General features: G+C 33.7%; 3 protein-coding genes across 4 annotated transcripts; 2 read left to right on the forward strand and 1 right to left on the reverse strand.

Moving 5' to 3' along the window:
- Positions 1-746: 746 nt before the first annotated feature.
- On the reverse strand, positions 747-3654 carry LOC133702381 (2-C-methyl-D-erythritol 2,4-cyclodiphosphate synthase, chloroplastic-like). Its single transcript, XM_062126717.1, has 3 exons — positions 3142-3654; positions 2816-2946; positions 747-1147 (listed from the first exon to the last, which is right to left on the reverse strand). The coding sequence occupies exons 1-3, from the start codon at positions 3476-3478 to the stop codon at positions 914-916; spliced, it is 702 nt and encodes a 233-aa protein (XP_061982701.1). The 5' UTR covers positions 3479-3654; the 3' UTR covers positions 747-913.
- Positions 3655-5268: 1614 nt separating this feature from the next.
- LOC133702207 (G-patch domain-containing protein 1) lies at positions 5269-8834 on the forward strand. 2 transcript variants are annotated; one of them, XM_062126477.1, is made up of 10 exons: positions 5269-5492; positions 5567-5728; positions 5823-5847; positions 5913-6027; positions 6154-6220; positions 6530-6626; positions 7291-7472; positions 7776-8129; positions 8202-8318; positions 8508-8834. In XM_062126477.1, the coding sequence occupies exons 1-10, from the start codon at positions 5415-5417 to the stop codon at positions 8571-8573; spliced, it is 1263 nt and encodes a 420-aa protein (XP_061982461.1). In that variant the 5' UTR covers positions 5269-5414; the 3' UTR covers positions 8574-8834. The 2 variants fall into 2 exon arrangements, with proteins under 2 accessions (XP_061982461.1, XP_061982462.1); XM_062126478.1 differs by having other exon boundaries at positions 5271-5492; positions 5931-6027.
- A 4753-nt stretch (positions 8835-13587) lies between these two features.
- Positions 13588-15293, forward strand: LOC133702265 (WRKY transcription factor 22-like). Its single transcript, XM_062126576.1, has 3 exons — positions 13588-14115; positions 14218-14331; positions 14547-15293. The coding sequence occupies exons 1-3, from the start codon at positions 13712-13714 to the stop codon at positions 15019-15021; spliced, it is 993 nt and encodes a 330-aa protein (XP_061982560.1). The 5' UTR covers positions 13588-13711; the 3' UTR covers positions 15022-15293.
- Positions 15294-19904: the final 4611 nt, after the last annotated feature.

A 19904-nucleotide genomic window follows, 5' to 3' on the forward strand; every position in this document is an offset into this window, starting at 1 on the left:
TTAACTTGATTTTACATGTTATATATATATATATATATATATATATATATATTAACTTATAAAATTATATGATTTTACTAATCAATTTTAATAAGAATATTTACTGTCATTATTGACTTTTGGCATCTTCAGAAAAAATGTTAATGATAACTTGTCATGAGCCTCATGTCTGATCCGTATGTTAAATATGGGCTTTTAAATAGTATTAGGCAAGAAAAATCCCACACTGTACACACAAAGACATCTTGGTGGCAACAAAGGCCAATAAACATTATGTATAACACTAGCAATATGAGCCCATCCATCGGATGACCATTCCGACTAGCGGAAGACCCTTTTTTTACCCAAACCAACAAGGGGGTGAGCTGGGCCCGGTTTACATGCCTCCACCCTCTAAAGTCTAACCACACCCGTCCCCTCTCTAACCTGATTACAATATATTTCTATAAAAAATAAAAAAAAAATTAATTTAATATCAGTATATTAAAATCATTTCTAAACAAGTTGAACGGTAAGAACAAATACAACTTTAATATTGTTTATTTTATTTTTTATGCACATTATAAAATTGTAAAGTTTATTATACATGAACATATTAAAAATAAAAACCTGACTCCGTCCCGCACTCGCCAGCGACTCCAACCAAGGTGATTTATATAATACGAGACCCGAATCCCATGCAATCTGAATGGGTGCTCGGGAAGGCAAAACACTAATAAGCTGACCAATTGCTACCATATCCAGCATAAAAAAACAATCTTCAGATAAACTTGCACCAAAGGGAAATATTTGTACGAGACACCGATGATATCAGCTGAGAGGACACAGTGGTTTATTTGTGTAGCAGTATATAACAATGCCAATGAAGTACAATTTCCCTATCCAAAACAGTATACATTTCAAGACATTCACTTCACTTCTTCATGAGAAGAACCACTGTGTGTGCCGCTATACTTCTATTCTCACCAAGGCTATCGACTTTTTCATGAGTTTTTGCTTTCAAATTTACAACAGAGGGGTCTGCTCCTAGCAGCTCAGACAAATTGGCCCTGATAGACTCCTTGTGTGGGCTCAGTTTTGGCCTTTGAAGAATCAAGGTAGCATCCAAGTTTCCAATCTCGTAACCTGCCTCGTGCATAAGTCTCACCTGAAAGCATAGGATAAGATTTGGTTATTACAGACAAACTGCTTAGAGGACCTCACATTACGATTTCCCAGGTTTCAGAAAGGTAGATGAAATCATTTTCAGATATAAACGTAATGGACGATGGTTTCCAGGATAGATTATCCTGCCAGGTTGTCATCCAGATATGTATATAAAAAGATTCCTTGATGTCAGTACTCACAAGTCATAATCTCACATCTAAATGTAAACGCCAGTACACCACTCCAGTCGAGAACATCCCACCCAACGATTTCAGTTGTTTATCACAGTAGTTAATGTTCAAGAATACCACAAGAGAGTAACTATAAGAAGTTTGATCGTCAAAAGCTTGTTCCAAAACCTCTTTAGGCTACATTTAACTGTCACGGATGCGAATGGGGAAGTGATAGATGGCACAAAGATTGAAGGAAAGAATAGCTTACCTACCAAAGAGATTGAAGGGGCAGCATATTAGAGACTTGGATAGTGAAACTGTTATAGTTTTAACTAGCTTTGGTAAGAAAGGTGGTTATGCAGTTGAGTCAAAACAGCTAGAAGGTCACAATTTTAACAACTCTACAAGGATCAACTCCCATCACTGACATAATTCATTGAGGAACAACATTGATATTCTCATCTTTCCTCTCCAAAATTTCTCTTTGTATCCTAAATTCGCAAATTTGTTTCTGCAAGTCCTAGGAATATGCATCACCAAGACATTATGCATGTTTGAAGGTAGGATTGCCAAGAAAACACATGGGACAATGGATACATCGCACAAATAGATGAGTTAAAAAACACATGCCAATGCATAATTTTTGCAGGAATAATACAAGTAAAACCTTTTCTGCAGTGACAAACATTTTATATGGAGAATTTAACGGTGACAGGCTACTGTGGGGTGGTGCCATTAGCACGACACCAAGTTTTAATATCACTCTACTTCTCTCTAGATCTATCTTTCTCTCTTAATAATAGTGGAGTGCTATCAACACTTTCCTGCAGTGCTAAAGGCCCCACCCGCTTCTTTAGGGGTGTATACATCATATAGACAGCGTCACTTTTATCTTTTTCAGGACATACATATCATGCAAAGGTAATTTCCTATGACGAATCCTTGCCCGCCCTCCCCTGAACTCCCAAGTCAAACCAGAAACAGCTGAAGTTGTTCCAGGCACGGGTTTCATTTCATCGGCATCAATCAGGAAGCATAGAGATTTTAGAGCACCATTAGAATAACTTCTTTGTAGATTATATACTATACCTTTAAATGCCAATTCATGCAAGGGAAGTAAAGCAGTTAGAAAATCACGTTGCTTAATTTAGGGTAACTCCAATTCAACTCGAACATGTGTCTGCTATTGCCTATGAAAGTGTAGATATTCTTTGTTTCTTTCATAGCAATAGAATCTTTCTTACCCTCAACTTGAAGTAAGCAAATCTGATTTATTTATTGTGTTCATAGCAGAACAAATTCCTCAAAGCATCTTGACTAGCACATCTGAACCTGTGAGTGATTTGCTACTCCTAAATGAGCGAACACAGTTGAATCTATACTAAGTATTGACAATGAATACACGTAAACATTAAGAATACACAAACGAATTTAAGAAACAACCAAGAACCCATAAAATTCTTACTAATAGTCATGACTAGTATATAAAAACTCACAGCTTCTTTGATAAAAACAGATGAAGGTGCTCCTTTCCATTTAGGATCAGAATCAGGGAATATCTGCCCAATATCAGGGAGGCCCAGTGCACCCAATATTGCATCCACAACACAATGAAGTAACACATCCCCTGCAAGCAATTCAATGAAACTACTTAAACAAAATCATATCCCAATTGGTTCCCATAAAAAAAATAACCCCAAAAGGATGATCAGAGCCCGAATCTTTTTAAATCCCAAAACTCTAAGTTCGAACTCAAGTATTCAATTGATATGGAATCAATAGAAAAAAAATAAAAAACATCGAGAATCAATCAAAATGTTACCATCAGAGTGAGCTTCACATCCTCTATCATGTGGCACATCAATCCCACCTATAATCAAAGGGTACCCAGGTTCCAGCCTATGGAGATCAAACCCATGACCCACCCTAAAAGGCAAAGTCCTGGATGCTTTGCTAGAAGTTGCAGATCCCTCTACTTGTGTCGCAGTAGTACTCGCAGCTGAAATTGAAAGTCCGGTTCTTTTTTGAATTGGTAGAGTGAACTTGACATGGCTAGTGGTGTAAGTACCAGGTTGTAACGAAAGAGAGACACTTTTGTTGTTGTGGGCTTTGGTCGCTATTATAGAATATGAAGTATACAGGTTTGTGGCCATGGCCATTGTGATTTTGTTTTGCAGAAGAAAAACGGGTTCTTTTTGTGACTGTTGTTCTGTGTGAAGAGTGTTTTGTGGTGTTCAAGCCGGTAGGTTTGTTTTGTTTGGTAATGGAGATTTGGCAGAGTACAATGTTTTATAAGCTGATGGTACAAGCTCGTGAAAGATGGTGGACGAACCAAACTGAATTTATGGGGGCCTTGTAGATGCTTGGGGGTAAACAGGATCAAAATTTTGACTTGTGTAGGAAACACCTTTTGTAACCAAACTAAATTTGTGGCCCGCGCTGCAGCAAGCAAATATTTTCATTTATTAGGTTAAAAAAAACATTCAGACGAGGCAATCTTGTCTCAAAAAAGTAAACAAACATAACTCATGGTATGGATTCAACTGGGAAAAAAATGGTATAATTTAATTAAAAAAAACGTGTCAAAACAATAAATGGATCAATTTGGTTAAAAATTTATGGAACCTAAAACAAATAGTTATCAAAATAAAAAAGATGAGGAAGCAATGATTTCAGCCAGTCAAATAAAAAAACTAAAACTAAAAATAAAAATGGTTGAAGTCAACCTTAATAAGCATGTTAAATATTCAACTCATGTAATAAAATTAAGATAAGCCAAAAAAAAAAACTTAAATTCCAACTCAAAACAAATATAGCTTAGAGTAATAAATTTGAAAAAAAATCAATTTTAAAAAATAAAAAAAAAATAACAAGTCAAGAAAACCAACTAAACTCTACGACCTAAATCATATGGATGAAACAACTTCATAGAAAACAAATAAAAAAAAAGATAGAACTTAAAAAATATTAAATTAAAAAACAATCCTAAAAATAAATTGAATTGACTTATGCTAACTCATCAAATCCACAATTTAAGTGATGAGATTGTGATAAATAAATACAAAGGAAACTAAAGAAGATCATGAAGTCTAATATCAAAAAACTTTAACCTTGAATGATAGAACTGAAAAATAAAATTAATTCTCAATCAATATAATATTGGAAGATGAAATAAAAAAAATATCAATTTAAAAAATATGTCAAACTAGATTCAACAAAAAATAATAAATAAAAAGAACTCGGATAACACAAGTTATTTTTAAAATTATAATTTTTTTTATAGAAATTAAACAAATAAAAATAACAAAATCTAGTTTTTAATTAAATAAATAATGACAAATGAAATTGACACGAGTTTAAAAAAATAAAAATATTTGTTCAAACCTTATAAACCTAGAAATAGGTGATGTATACCATCACCAAGGAATATGGTAGATGATTGAATATAAAAATAAATATAAATATAAATATAAATTTTTTTTGTTAAATGATTTTAATTTTAAGGACATAATTTTGGTCAGGTAAAATTATGAAGATCATTTTGAGAATATGGACTTCAAAAAAAACGAAATTCTTGTCCCCATGAAAATTTTACAACCAGTCCGATTCAACATTCTTTTTTATTTTTTAAGCTTAAAGAATAAATAAACAACAAATCGCCCCTTTTTTTAGCTCAAAAAATATGTGGCGGAAAATTATTTGCAAATAAAAGAAAAAAAAATCCCCAACACAATTTATCCAAGAAAAAGAGGGGAAAATAAAAAGAAAAAGAAAACGTCGACGTTTCCTCGACGGCCAAATGAAATAAACGCTTACGTGTACTGAATACAACCGCCAAGACAAAAGAAAATCACACACGTAAGATCAGTAGAGCCTAAATCCGCTAACACATCATCGAAATCCTAACCACTAAATCCCTCGCATCCCCACCGAACACAACACTCTCTAAATCCACCAGATAATTCCCCTACCCCTTCTCTAGGGTTTTTGACCTGCCTATCCCTCTCCAAATTTATCCTTCTTCCACTCCTCGAAACGACTGCACCTCCAAATCGACGAGAAAACAAAGAAGAAGGAGAAGAAAAGGCGGCAAAGATGGCCGCACCTGAAGCCCCTCTCCGTTACGTCGGTATCGTTAGGGAATCCCCTGCTTTCCGCCTCATGAAACAAATGGTAGATTCCCCCCATCTCCCTGATATATTTATTCGTTTCACTTCTTAATGGCGTGTTTGTTGATTTTTTTTCAGGGATGGGAAGAAGGAGAGGGGTTAGGGAAAGATAAACAGGGGATCAAGGGTTATGTTAGAGTAAAAAACAAACAGGACACTACAGGTGTTGGAGTAGAGAAGCCTAATAACTGGGCATTTGATACCACCCAATTTGATAGCATCCTTAAAAGACTGAAAGTGGTCTGTTTTTGCCTTAATTGTTCAACCGTGTTTGCATAATATTTGCCATCATGGATTTTGATTCTCTTTTTCTTTTTTTGTGTTTGTTTGACAGCAAGCTGTGCAAAGTAATGATGAAGGTATGATCGTACTATAATGAAATTTGATTCGACTAGTATTGGAATTACTATTTAATTGTCTTTAGTTTTTCTGCGTCCAACAGAGGTTGTGAAGGAGAACAGCAGTGAAGAAAAAACTGAGACTGATGCAACTAATGATGCTAAGGAACAAGTTGTCAAGGCTACTCGAGCACGGGGAAGGTTAGTGGTGGTGTGTGGTGCCATAGTTATCTTTGAAGAAGTTCAATTTTATTGCATATTGGTTTGGGTTAATGTAAAGAAGAATTAGTTTACGGAATACTAATCAGCATCAGCATTGTTTATCAGATATCATAAAAGAGAGAGGGGGAAGCTTGTCAATGCATATTCTTCAAAGGATCTCTCAGGAATTCTTGTAAGTCTTAAAACTTGGAAACTCAATGTTTGTCCAATGGTTAAAGCATGAACTTTGAGTTTGCATCATCGCTATATGTGGGATTTGTTGCAGAATCTAGACTTATAATTGATATGCTGAAGACTACACATGTTATTGGGTATTTAAAATACAATATACCAATGGAGGAAAGCTCATTTTGAAATATTCAATTTCTGATAGATTCTTGTTCCATTGGTCCCCATGCTTTTGTTTGATCTATGTTGTGAGTTTAGTATTCAAATAGAATTTTATCTTTCATCATTAGTAATCTAGTAATATTTGTCCCAGGTAAAAAAATCAGAAGAGTTACCTCAGACAGATTCAAATCCAGACAATGAGTTGGAGTCTGAATCTGCACTTGAGAGTCAAATATGGTATCTTGGAGGTAAAATACAAGTATATGGAGACAACAGGTGTCTTTTCTGATAAATGGCATGTCTTGGGATTTTTTTCTATGAACTTTTACTTATTCATTCATGTGTTTTGTGCATTTATGCAGTCTTTCAGGAATTGATGATTTTATAGTCTGTGTTATTTCCCCTTAACTCTTAGCTTTTAGTGCCCTGGGCTTTTGACAAGGCAGTTCAATGTGATTTTATACCAAGGATTCAGGTCTGCATGATAAGCTTCTCTATGTGCTTGTCGAGATAATGATGATGACAATTTGAATCATGTTTCATATAGCTGGGAAACATATGCTGATTACATTCTGTTGAACTTATCCAAAAAGAGTAGTTACTGCAACAAATTTATCATTCAACACCATTGGCAGGTGTTTTAACTTTTTTAATTTTAGCTCATTTATTTCAGATAATCTGGGGGAGTGAAATCATTTGAATCCAAGGGTCTTCTCGGCCATTCTTTGTCATGTTCCTCATAAACCTTATTTGATCATCTCCGGCACAGATTTCTCTACATAAATATGCAATTTGTGCTGTATCTGTAGATCCTTGTGCTTTTTATGAGATGCTATATTTCACATTGGTTTTCCTTCAGCTGCTGATTGGAAAACATTGATTGCTTAGAATAACTTTAGCTCACTGTGACAGGAAGCAAGGTTGAAGATCTTCCTCCAGATTGGTGGGGTTTTAAACATGGGTTTGTATCTGGTGGTTTACTTGGAGCAAAGCCTGCCAAAAAGAAATCAACCAGAACTGCTGATACTCACAATCGTAATGAAAGGGCCATGTTCTTTGAAGAAGATCAAGAGAATCTCTACAAACTTGTCCAAGTATGTGTCCTTTTTTGGAACTTTTTTTCCTTGAATACTATTCTTTGGGCTATGTTTTCTTTGAATTTTTGTAATCCCTTGAGTTATGAAATTATTAATATGGAATATCTGGTCCAGTCTCTTAACCTATGCCGATTACATATCTCATGGAAATTCCTGAATGGAGCAGGATAAAAGTTGTACAGGAACATGACTGATAAACTGAATGTGCCTTTTGAATTATCTTTTTTCAAGGGCTGTGTTTGGAGTGTCGGGTATTTACATGACAGGGGAGTCATTGATTGCATTTTCCTACTGTTTTAGGACAAAGCTACATCTGGAAAGCAAGGGTTGGGTATTAAGGATCGGCCAAAGAAAATAGCTGGTGTTCGCTTTCAGGGGAAAAAGACCACCTTTGACAACAGTGATGATGAGGATTCTGCAGCTGATGATGATGACTCTGATGCTGACGACAAATGTTCTGCTGATTTTCCCTCAGCAAAACAAAATTGTGATGGCATTCTGGAAATGGAAAATGTTGAAGCAAAAATTGTTGACAAGGATTCTGTTGATTTCTGTTCATCAGGAAAACGTAAACGTGAGGACACTCCCAAAATGCAGGAACTTAATGAACAAAAAGTGAAGTTGAAAAGCCTGTGTAAAAGGCTCCTGCACCAGGTGCGGCACCTAACATTGCTAGCTGTTGTAAGCAAATGATAGTTTATGTCCCTAATTAATTAAACTATCCAGGTGCCGGGAGAGTCATTAAAGCTTAAAAAGCTGAAAAGTCTGGTTGAAGAACACTCACCTGCTGTTTTTTCAAACTTCACTTCCAGGAGAGATGCTGTTGCTTACTTGAAGCAAAAGGTATGTGCATCTAGCTACCATTCAACAATTTGCAGCCAACAATTTTGTAGTAATAATTATCAGAAAGATATGGCAGCTTTTTCTCTCCTTTTATCCCTGCTTTTTGATCTTCAGCCAGCACCTTTCATGCTCCTTAGTGACCTTGCACGTACTATTCTGATCTGACACTTTTTCCTGTGGTGGTTGCAGCTGGAAGGTTGCAAGAAGTTCTCCGTTGAGGGAAAGAGAGTGAGTCTAACATCCAGGAGAAGCTGAAATTGTTTGTTAGGAAATTGAGATGCCTGTAGTTCTGTATATTGCGGCTGAGACTGGTTTTGAATCTGATTCACACACCATGATTGTTGGATTCATTTTAGTAAAGCTGGAATTTTGCTGGTATCTACGCTCAATTTTATCCTCGATTAAGAGTGTAAAATTCATTAAAATAGTGTTGACGTTTGGATGAGAGTTGTATCACAGAATAATTTCTTAGAACAATTTTGTTATTAAAAAGTCATGGAAGTTGTTTTGAAGTAATCTATCATTTTAACCTGCTATTTACTTACATTTGTTATTCTTGTGTTTTTTTGGCCAATATGACTATTGCCATGGTTATCACCACCATGTTTTATCCTTTGAAAAGATAAATGCTTGGATTTGGGATCAGTAACTGGCAGTTGACTATCCTTCCAATGTCGGCAGTGAACAGTGCTTTTTTTAGAACTAGTTGGACGCCGGGTTTCTGCTTTATTGTCCACTTATTGACGGGCATTTAATGGGCTTTCTTGATGGGCAGGGAGTAGAAGTCAATGGGCTTGCTTTTGAATTCCCGGGTGGCCCAAACTTTAACTATTTACTCGTGGGTCCTGCGCAAGGATCACGGCTGCAAAATGGTTGTCCGAGAATCACCCGCAGACCGCAAAAGTGCCATGCTTACGTGAAGGAAAAATTCTAGCACAATTTTTAAATTAGAACAATCAATTTGGAGAATCATGGCACTTCTAATTTACAAAGAGATTCTTGCATGATCAGCTTAGATAGCCACTCCCAAAATATTTTTATAGTATTCGTTATTTATTATTTATCTTCCAATTATTCAGAATAAAAATAAAAAGAATAATAATTGATAATTAAGTGCTACTACTGTTTAAGAGAGTATATAGGTATGTAGGTAGCTAATAGCTAATAGCTATTTGGTCTTTGGTCAAATGTCGGTTGTGAATCATGCATGAATTTTAATTTTGTTCCCTGCTGGTCTAACCTACCATTTGATTGAAAGATTTTCCCCCGTCAATTTTTTGTTCCAACTTTGAATCTCCATTCATGATTTACTCTGGAGTTATTCTTTTCAACTAGCACATGCCAATTTATTTATTTATTTATTTTAGAAACAAGCACATTCAAAAAATTAGAAAGGAGACAATGAAATAAGAAAGAAAGAGGGGAATGGCTGCAAATAGTAGTAATGTTAGGGGAGTGGAAGATTAGGTGGGTGAGGGAAAAGAGGATGAAGTAGAAGAGAAATGGAAAAAAAACACAGAAGACTTTTAAATGTAAGGTTTGCACTGTTCAAAACAACACAAACAAACCACATAGATTATGTTGTTAGGAACAGCACAATCTATAAATTGCTTTGTTTATATATATATATATATATATATATATATATATATATATGTTAGTTTAAAAAAAACCCTATTTACTCTTGACATGCTATAATAATTCAAACTATTAATTCAAGAGATTAGCCTTAATGATAAACGGATTGTACCATCTATTGGAATCATACCTTAAATTGGGTTAGAAAAAAAGTTTTATAATTATTTTTGAATGTTAATAAACTATCATTTCTATTGTATCAAAAGTGATGTAATTTGTTCAGATATGTGAAAATTGACATGATAAAAGTGTAAAACCAAAAACTCATGTCCAATTATTTTTGTAAAAAAATAAATGGTTTTTTTATAATAAGAAGTAATTTTCATGATATCGAATGACTTTTCTCGGTTTGTAGTTTTAGAATGTGAAATTAAATAATTCTACCAAGCAAGTTATAATTGAAATAAGAAAAAGAAGGGAGAAGAAAAAATAATGTAACATCATGCTAAAATAATGATCACAATGGAATTATCATTGAAGTAATAATCTTTTCTCAAATAGCCTTCCTAAAATCAATTTCACCCACTCTTGCTCCAATTTCTTTCCTTTGTTTTTTTTTCATGGGTACATGACATTTGTCAAATTACAACTAACATAAGGAGTTCGTAGCCATGCACATGTGAATGAACTTATTTTTAGAAAGTTCCTTGACATGTTTCTTAAGCGCATATATCATTTAAATCTGGGTACGAAAAACCTTAACTCAAGAGAATTTACAAAATTCCAGCCAATAAGAAACAGGGCCTCAGCTCATTTTCAAATCATATACTAAATGCATTATATTAGGAAAAATAAACGCTCTTTTCCCAGCGTTTATGTTTGAATGCAAACCTAACTACTGAGACATCAAATTCTGACGTTAGCGCATTTAGTCATTTTCAATTTCATTAGTTACTTCCCGAGCTTGGAAGTCACAACCTATCCGCGTGGGACAGCTCCCAATTGCCACAACCGGCAAGAGCTTTCAATCTTTTCAATTCCTGCTACTTGCTAGTTGCCTGCCTACACACGTACAGCCACACTCTATAGTCTATTCTTTATAGGTAAAAGAAGCTAGGGGAAAAGAAAAAACAAGAAGGGCAAACTACAATTATGTCCCTCCCCTATTGATTGCACCAATGTTGCACTCAACCTAGGAAAACTGTGCCCATCCTTTCTCTCCATCGATGGGATGATATCTGCCTTGTCAAATTACACGTCGTTTTCTTCTTTTCTAATTGCCAATTTTAGTTGCGCTAGCTCCTTTTAGTGCCACCTTCGTTATCTTTATAATGCAACTACATTATTATAGAAACAATCTCCTTGAAACTTTCATTTCTCTTCAACACACATCCACTGGGAATAGTCTTTAGCATGCAAGATACCACCAAGTACTCGAAAGTGAAAAGTTTGTGACATAGAAATGGGAGAGAGTGAAGTGTTTGGGAGAACGCGGTGCAAACTGTATTTTAAAAAAATTTTATTTTTTTTTATTAAAATTTAATATGGTTTGTATGTTTTGGATCGTTTTGATGTGCTGATATAAAAAATAATTTTTAAAAAATAAAAAAAATCATTAGCATGCATTTCAGCACGAAAAATTATTTAAAAAACAACTGCTACCATACTGCCAAACATAATTTGTTGTGTGATCTAAAAGGAAAAACCAACGTCTAATTAATAAAGAGGAGATCGGCACATACAATCTTGATAGGTTGAATCCAGATTCCAAGAGGTAATGTTAGTGTAGTTAGTGTGGGAGGGACCTAATTGAGACCTACCTAATAGGTGGAGGTCGTATTAGTAGTTCTCCCAAAACAAAAGCTAATTGATGAACAGGGACAAGAAGCATATTCTTATGTGTTGAGATGAGATCACTGTAGTGGCCTTTGTGGACCTGATATCTTATTTTTTTAGTTTCCCTAGAATCTACGCAATGCATGTAAAGATCCATCCCTTGCTTGTTTTTCCATTGCCGTATTGCTTCCCGTTGGATGGAAACTACCTATTTGTTGTAGGTGCTACAAATTTCTTGCAAGTTGCTTGCTGGCGACCACCGACTCCTTTCTCTCTTTGACCACCGATTGAACTTTTTTCCTCTTACAAAATATTTGGCAAAAACTGGGTACTTAATTTGGAGGAACGAGCTAGCGACTCAGTACTGAGACCGCGCAGGTCCCCCTTTGTGTTTCTATACTCGTTTTCTGCCTGGTTGAATGGGCGGAGCACATGCATTAGACTAGGCCGGAAGTATCAAAGTCAAAATTCTGAATCTTACAGATAATAAAAGATTAGGAGATAAAATGAAGGCTGACCAATATACAGAAAATAGATAAAGAACAAGCTCTATCGCACGAAAGTAAGAAAACTATGGAAAGCTAAATATATACATGAAAATTGAAATTATCGGGAGTTTTACACAGAAGAGACAACCCCCTCCTTTTTGGGTTACACAACCGGATTAATGAATGCATGCTAGCTAGGGTACTGGATATACGATTGAGAATTTATAGGATGAGTAAATTAAACACTAGCACTATGTATATTTCAAGATAGATCTGTCCCAATTAATGAAATCCTTAATAAATAAAATAAATTAAACAAGTGGCCGGAGTGGCAGTTCGGAGAGTTTGGCTATACCCTATATATATTGGCTATACCCTATATATATAAGTAGAGAGGTCTAATAATATAGAGGTGACCCCTAATTCCTTAAGGCGTGCAGGAAGGGAAGGGGACCGTTTATGGCTCTCATGGCTCACCAACATCCCAGTAGCTCGAACTATAACAATCACTAGAGGATTTCCACCCCTGCCAGACGATCGCGACGCCTAGGTTTATCATTTCTGAACTTCTCTTGTAATAATAACAAGAGACACAGTTGCAAATAATTAATATGTAGTACAATTTAGCATATATACAATATATTAATTAAAAAAAAACCCCACAACCATGTGGTTGTGTTCTTTGTTTCGATTATATTTAATTTCATATATTTTTTATATATTAAAAGGAATAAAGAATTTGAATTCTAGATTCTAGCTACTTCTGTGATTCTTATATAATGAAAGAGATTAATGCTGCTACCATGTATAAAATATGAAACCTTGAGCTTTATTTTACTAAGAAAACTAATAATCAAAACACTAGACTAACATGTGTTTATGCAATTCTAAACTCAATAAAAAGAAAAAGCTGAAAAAAGGTTCCTAATTACACCAACTAAGAGAATATATACTGTGGAGGCCAAATTAAACTCACTGGAAAGCCTACAAAAAATCGAGCTCTCCAAACAACAAGCAATACTCATTAAGTAAGTTCTGTACCTTAAGAGATATATTCAGGGGCAGGACTCAGACTTGAGTTTTACCTTCGCTTATCCATCCAATTTAAAGCAGAAATTAACTCCCATTAAAATTAATACACCCAATAATGCAGTCCGGTATAAGATGACATGGCCGACGAACGAGTCTCAGCAAGTCGGCTTTATCCAAGGGAACGTATAAAATCCAAATTATTGGTCCATAATTTATCGTATACGTTTTTGACTTTGTAAAAAAGTCAACTCAATGGAAATGCAGTAATAGCAGCAAAAAAAAAAATCCAGTCTAGCTAAATGGAGAAGCCTGAGACTTTCTAAGTAGGCGCCACTCTCCTTTAATATATATACAGCCTGCCTGGAATATATCCTTTCACAGGTTTCCATCTCTCAAATTTTATATCTACTCCAACCACAAAGTCAGCTCCTCTCCTTCTTCTTCTGTTTTAGCCGATAAATGATGAGTGAATTTGTTTGCATGGAGGACAGCTGGGATCTGCACGCTGTGGTAAGGTCAGGAAGCAGTACCAATTATGAAGATTTTGCCAACATCACGAACAAACCACCTTCCTTTTTTGCTCCCTTGAGTTTTTATCAAGATGAGCTCTTAAATTTCCAAGAAACCCCAACAGATTTTGATGGACTAGATGGCCTTTACAAGCCCCTTTACCCTTTGTTGCACCAGACCTTTAATTCCCCACAAAGCAATATCCTTAGTACCAGTATCAGCACCACATCCATATCTGTTCCAAAAGAAGTTAAAGAGAGACAAAAGGTGCAGGAAAAGAAGCCTGTTTCTCCTGAATCTGCTACTTTTGCAAATACTGTTGATGCTACAAGTGCGACCAAATCAAAAAGGAGGTCAGTAAATTTATTCATAATTTCAATTAATACAGTTTCTTTTAATTTAGATTTCCTCGACTGGTATTGATGCAGCTGAGATTAATTGATGTTAATCTTCAGGAAGAATCAGCACAAAAAAGTGGTTCAACACGTGAAAGAAGATGGTCTCTCATCTGATATGTGGGCTTGGCGCAAATATGGGCAGAAACCCATCAAGGGATCCCCATATCCAAGGTAAAAGAAAACTCTATTTGTTTGTCTATTCTGAGTTTTCTATTTGTCTGTGGTCAAGCAAGGCTATAGAATCTAAAAAATTCTACCCCTTTCGTACAAGCTACAGCGTGGGTAGCCTGGAAATGGTGCAAATAGTTGCTGCACCACATTTATTGAAGATTTATTTTTAATTATTTAATGGCACTCTAACATTTGCTTTCACGAACAACAAACAGGAGCTACTACAGATGCAGCAGTCTAAAGGGATGTTTGGCAAGAAAGCAAATGGAAAGAAGCCGTACAGATCCATCAACATTTATCATAACCTACACAGCTGAGCACAGCCATGCCCATCCTACTCGAAGAAGCTCCCTCGCCGGTAGCACCCGAATCAAGCCATCTATGCCTAAAGAAGCCACTAAGAATATTGAGCCCAATATGCCAACAATAAAAGACGAACTTTCGCCGAATTTTGATGGGGTTCTCTCCCCAACAACCCCTTCAGTGACTTCCATTGAAGATGAATTGGTGCAAAATGTGTGTATTAAAAATGAAGAATTATTAGATCAAGGACAGGTTTTGGACGAAATTGCCATGCCAGATATATTATTCAGTGACGAATTATTTCCGAGTATAGAGGATTTGGAAGGGCTTCTTCTGGATGAATTTGCAGATCGTCGATCATCCAATATACCCACAACTAGCTCTTAATTAATTGTGGCCGCGCACTATACTAGTTAACTCAAGGAGAAGCTGCGCCAGAAATTAATGAGCTTATATAGGATTAAATTTTCTTTTTCTCCTTGTTTTTTGTTGTAATTTAAGTTTTGTATATTCGAATCTATCTTGAAATAGAAGATTTCAAGATATATCAGGAATGAGTATGTTAGGGTTTTAGAGAACAATGTTTCTGTATCTGAAACAATAATGGGCTCAACGTTCACCTGTTCTTGATCAACTGCTGCAAACATGATATTCTGTCATTATCTTTTGCTCTTCTTCTTTTGTTTTTTTCCTTTACCAGGAAAGAGAAGGACTGAGATCACAGCATCTCCTATCTTCAACGAGTTATTTTGTTATGAGCAACTTGGATTTTCCGAGAATTTTCTAATGCAAGTGTGCCACTATATCACTTACCGTCCATCATCTATCTAACTGTGATGGAAAATGACATTAATTAATCACTTTGCTGGATAAGCTTAACTGTATATGGACCCAGCACCATGTTAATTTCGCCGTATTTAGCATATAATAGTTGTTTTTTAAAATTATTTTTTAAATCAATATATTAAAATTATTCAAAAAAAATTAAATTATATATATATATATGGTAAGTAATGGAAGAGGAGAGAGGAAGTTTTAATTGATTGCTTACAAAAATGTCTAAAAAATCAACTCTCATGCTTTTAATATTTGGACCGTACACGACGTTGTATACTTGGTAGACAATCTTTGAGTTGGATCAAAGGGCTGGTACGTAACTTGAAAATCTAAAAAGCTGGAGGACTTGGTCAGTGAGGTGGAAGTAGATCGAACCACATGGTAGTTCTTACATGTTCTCCTCCAGATGGTCCTAGATTAATTAGATGCAATGTACCTAGTTTGAAATAGGACTAGTAGACCTTCCATGTTCTTAAATATTCTCAGTTTTTTTTTTCTTGGAAAAATGCCCTTATTTTTTAAATCCAAGCTAGAAATATGTTATTTATATGTTTCAATGAACCACTCGTTCAGTACACACGTAATTATTTGCTTCTAATTTCATTTAGGTTTATACTAGTTACATGACCCGCGCGATGTCACGGGTCAATTTATTTACATAAAAAATATCAAAAAAAACTAAAATTTAAAAGTATTAGGTTTTTTTGTAAAATTATACTCAAGAGTCTTAAGTTTAGTTCCAACGCCTGACCCAGGAATAATATTTATAATATTAATAATAACATTAAACTTGCATGACCCAAGTTTAAGTGGATCTGACTGCAATACCAGACCCAATAGTTTTGGATGTGGGTCTAGCTGCAAGATCATGCCATAAAAGTGTGATAATTAAATAGATTAATTAAAAAAAACCAACATAAAGAAAAAAAACTAAAGAAAAAAAAGAAAAAAATCTGAATTAACTGGGTTAACCCTTCAAACCAGGTTAACCCGTCAAACTTTGGATTCGTGTTGTGAAAGTTTGATAACTAAATAGAAAAAAATATTTGACGGGTTAACATGGAATTAACCGGGCTAATCCGTCAAACCAGGTTAACCCATTAAACTCGGGGTCCGTGTCATGAAAGTTTGATAACTAAATAGAAAAAAAAAATTGAACATTAATAAACTAAATTAAACAAAAAAATTAATTAAAAAGGAAAAAAAAACAAACAAAAAAGCATAAGTCTTTTCACTGTGGACTGTACTGTGCAGTCCACAATCAAAGGTATAAAAACGGCAAAAAAGCAAAAAGAAAAAAAAAAGAAAAACTAAAAGCATCGGTCGATAACTAAATAGAAAAAAAATTTAATATTGATGAACTAAATTAAAAAAATTAAATAAAAAGAAAAAAAACTTATAAGATGAAAAAAACTAATGAAGAAAAAGAAAAAAAAATCTAAATTAACTGGCTAACCCGTCAAACCTGAGAACCGTGTTATGAAAGTCTGATAACTAAATAGAAAAACATTTAATATCAACAAACTAAATAATAAAAAAATTAATTAAAAAAAGAGAGAAGGCATCAGCCTTTTCATCGTGAACTGCACTGTGCAGCCCACCATGAAAGGCATAAAAAAAAAAGAAAAAAAGAAAAAGCTAAAGGCATACAATATTAAAAGATGAAATCGGAAAAAAAAAAATCTGAATCAACTGGGTTAGCCAGCCAAATCAGGTTAACCCGTCAAACCTGAGATTCGTGTCATGAAAGTGTGATAACTAAATAGAAAAAAGATTTAACATCAATGAAATAAATTTTAAAAAAGGATTAATTAAAAATAAAAAAAACAAACAAAAAACCAACAGGAAGAAAAAAATTAATGAAGAAAAATAAAAAAATCTGAATTAACTGAGTTAACATTTCAAACCAGGTTAACCCGTCAAACCTGAGATTCGCGTCATGAAAGTTTGATAACTAAATAGAAAAAAAAATTGACAGGTTAACCCAGAATTAACTGAGTTAACCCGTTAAGCCCGAGATACGTGTCATGAAAATTTGATAATTAAATAGAAAGAAATTTAACATTAACAAACTAAACTAAATTAAAAAATTAATTAAAAAAAAGTAAAAAAAAATCCGGTTAACTCATCAAACCAGTTTAACCCGTCAAGCCCGGGATTCGTATCATGAAAGTCTGATAACTAAATAAAAAAAAAACATTAACAAACTAAATTAAACAAAAAAAATTCATTAAAAGAAAAAAACACAAAAAAAGCAAAAAAAAAAACTATAAAAGCATAAAAAAATACAATTTTTTTTTTAAAAAATAGTACAGCGTTTCACTGTGGACTGTGTGGACTGCACCGTGAAACACTGAACAATTTTAATATATGTTATAATAATATAATAATATAATTATAATTATAATTATTCGTCCACCAAGTGTTTCCCTCACTTACATTCTCTGATGTAGAAGGGCCAAGGCTTGATGTATTTGTTCATTCACCATGAGTTTTTGCTCTTCAAGAACCAAAACACAGAGGGCAGAAGAGACAGGAGACAAAGTTGAAAAAATAAACGTGGTGGACATCCATCAACTCTTTTGAAGAAACCAAAGTTAAGAAAAATAGAAGAGATGAGAGTTAAAACAACACGTGAAAAAACCTACAAAAAAAAAATTTTAAACGAAAAACACTATTAGAATTCACAGTAAAAATAGAGTAAATATACAGTGTTTTCTTGAACTATTTTAGTTTTTTTAATTAACATCTTCGGGTCCCTTAGGTAAACAAAAATGTATTCATTCAAGGGCTTAATTTACGCCATTTTCATATATTTTTTACATTTTTCATTTTTATTTTCTTTTCTTTACATTACTCTGTGACTTAATTGGTATTATAGAATATTTTTCTATGAAAAAAAAAATTGCAGGAACAACTGCGATAAAATCTGCATTTAAATCCAGACACTTCAGATCAAGATGTAGCCAACAAAAGTCCAATTCAATGCTGAAGTTCTTACGAATTCTTCAGCAAGAAAATTGTTTTAATTATTTTTTAATGAACTTGAGAAGACTTTCAAGTGTTTATACGCGGTTTTCAATTTTTTGCTTCTCTCTCCTTCTATGTAGCCTTAGATTTTGCTAGCTTCTTTGACTATTTATAGCCATGCCAAATGCAAGTAATAATTACAAAAGAGTCGTTTCAATCTGAACAAAACCACTCCTCGGAATCAATGCACTTACAAATGACTCCACATCACTCTTAAAACTTGTCCAAATCCTTCTTCCCACCATAGAATTCAATTAACAGTGCCTCTTTTATTTTTTTTTATTTTAGTCACTTAACTTTATTGGTTTTTTTATTTAATCCATCCATTTAATGTGATGTTTTTTATATTTTCTTTTATCTTTTCATGTTCTAGGTGTTTGATAAATTTTTAAATTCAAATTAGAGGTTCATTTGATGACATAAAATTTAAATTTTTAGTACTAAAAATAATTAAGAAATGAAGGACAAAAAAAAAATTATCAGGGCATTATCCCTTTTTATGTTAAAAACATCATTTTCATCCCAATAGTCTTCATTTAGATTTTTTTAGTCCCTTCAATTTTAGACTTTCACTCTTAGGTTTGAAACTTCATTTGTTTTATATTGTAGCCCTTGAGTTCTGAAAAAAGAGAAAGAAAATCGTTGAAAAAATAGAAGAGGAGGGAGAAAGTGATCAATTGATCACATTTCAATAATAAAAAAATCAATTTTGATATCAATAAGTTACTCCTGACAAGAGTAACACTATTTAGGTATTTATAAACTTTTATTTTTTTTTTAAAAAGTAGATTAGAGCAAAAGAAGAATTTTTTATTCAATTTAATTTCATTTCGTATGTTTTGACATGTTTAGAGGTGTTTAGGTGTTTTGAGATTGAAAATTAGTTTATTAAGATTTTTAGGATGTTTATTAGGTATTTTTAAATAAAAATAAATTGAAAATAAGTTTTTTAATAAAACAAAAACAAAAACATGACTATTAGGCCACCTTGGTCAAAATCTAAACCAACAAGCAAAAATTTTTTTGAATTAAAAATGAAAATGTTAAAAACATATCATCCACCCTAAGACAAAAATAAAAATAAAATAAAAATAAAGAGGGTATACACATGTCCATGACTTTGAAGTCACCCTGCTTGATCTCCTAGATACATGTGCTTGACCTTAGTTTGTATTTTTTTTCAAATTTTTTTTAAAAAAAGTTTAATTGAAACATGTTATAAATTAATTACTTAACATGGTATTTTAATTATTTTTCAATCTTTCTATCATTTTTCAATACTATTATAGGTTCTTATGTTACTGTTAACAATTGCCTTTCTAATTATAATATACCTAATATGTAAAAATAAAAAAATAATGTGCTCGTGATTATTCAATAAGAATAATTTTTTATTATTTTTA

The sequence above is a fragment of the Populus nigra genome, chromosome 8 (assembly GCF_951802175.1).
Source record: "Populus nigra chromosome 8, ddPopNigr1.1, whole genome shotgun sequence".
NCBI classification, from domain to species: domain Eukaryota; kingdom Viridiplantae; phylum Streptophyta; class Magnoliopsida; order Malpighiales; family Salicaceae; genus Populus; species Populus nigra.

What these genes read in the sequence shown, in the direction of transcription:
- LOC133702265 (XM_062126576.1), top strand. Translation starts at nt 13,712, where the DNA reads ATGATGAGTGAATTTGTTTGCATGGAGGACAGCTGGGATCTGCACGCT. An exon ending in GCGACCAAATCAAAAAGGAG is followed by an intron (nt 14,116 to 14,217) that starts GTCAGTAAATTT and finishes GTTAATCTTCAG; the next exon opens with GAAGAATCAGCACAAAAAAG. An exon ending in AAGGGATCCCCATATCCAAG is followed by an intron (nt 14,332 to 14,546) that starts GTAAAAGAAAAC and finishes AACAACAAACAG; the next exon opens with GAGCTACTACAGATGCAGCA.
- LOC133702207 (XM_062126477.1), top strand. Translation starts at nt 5,415, where the DNA reads ATGGCCGCACCTGAAGCCCCTCTCCGTTACGTCGGTATCGTTAGGGAA. An exon ending in TCCGCCTCATGAAACAAATG is followed by an intron (nt 5,493 to 5,566) that starts GTAGATTCCCCC and finishes ATTTTTTTTCAG; the next exon opens with GGATGGGAAGAAGGAGAGGG. An exon ending in TCAAATATGGTATCTTGGAG is followed by an intron (nt 6,627 to 7,290) that starts GTAAAATACAAG and finishes TCACTGTGACAG; the next exon opens with GAAGCAAGGTTGAAGATCTT.
- LOC133702381 (XM_062126717.1), bottom strand. Translation starts at nt 3,478, where the DNA reads ATGGCCATGGCCACAAACCTGTATACTTCATATTCTATAATAGCGACC. An exon ending in ATGTGAAGCTCACTCTGATG is followed by an intron (nt 2,947 to 3,141) that starts GTAACATTTTGA and finishes AATTGCTTGCAG; the next exon opens with GGGATGTGTTACTTCATTGT. An exon ending in CTGTTTTTATCAAAGAAGCT is followed by an intron (nt 1,148 to 2,815) that starts GTGAGTTTTTAT and finishes CTATGCTTTCAG; the next exon opens with GTGAGACTTATGCACGAGGC.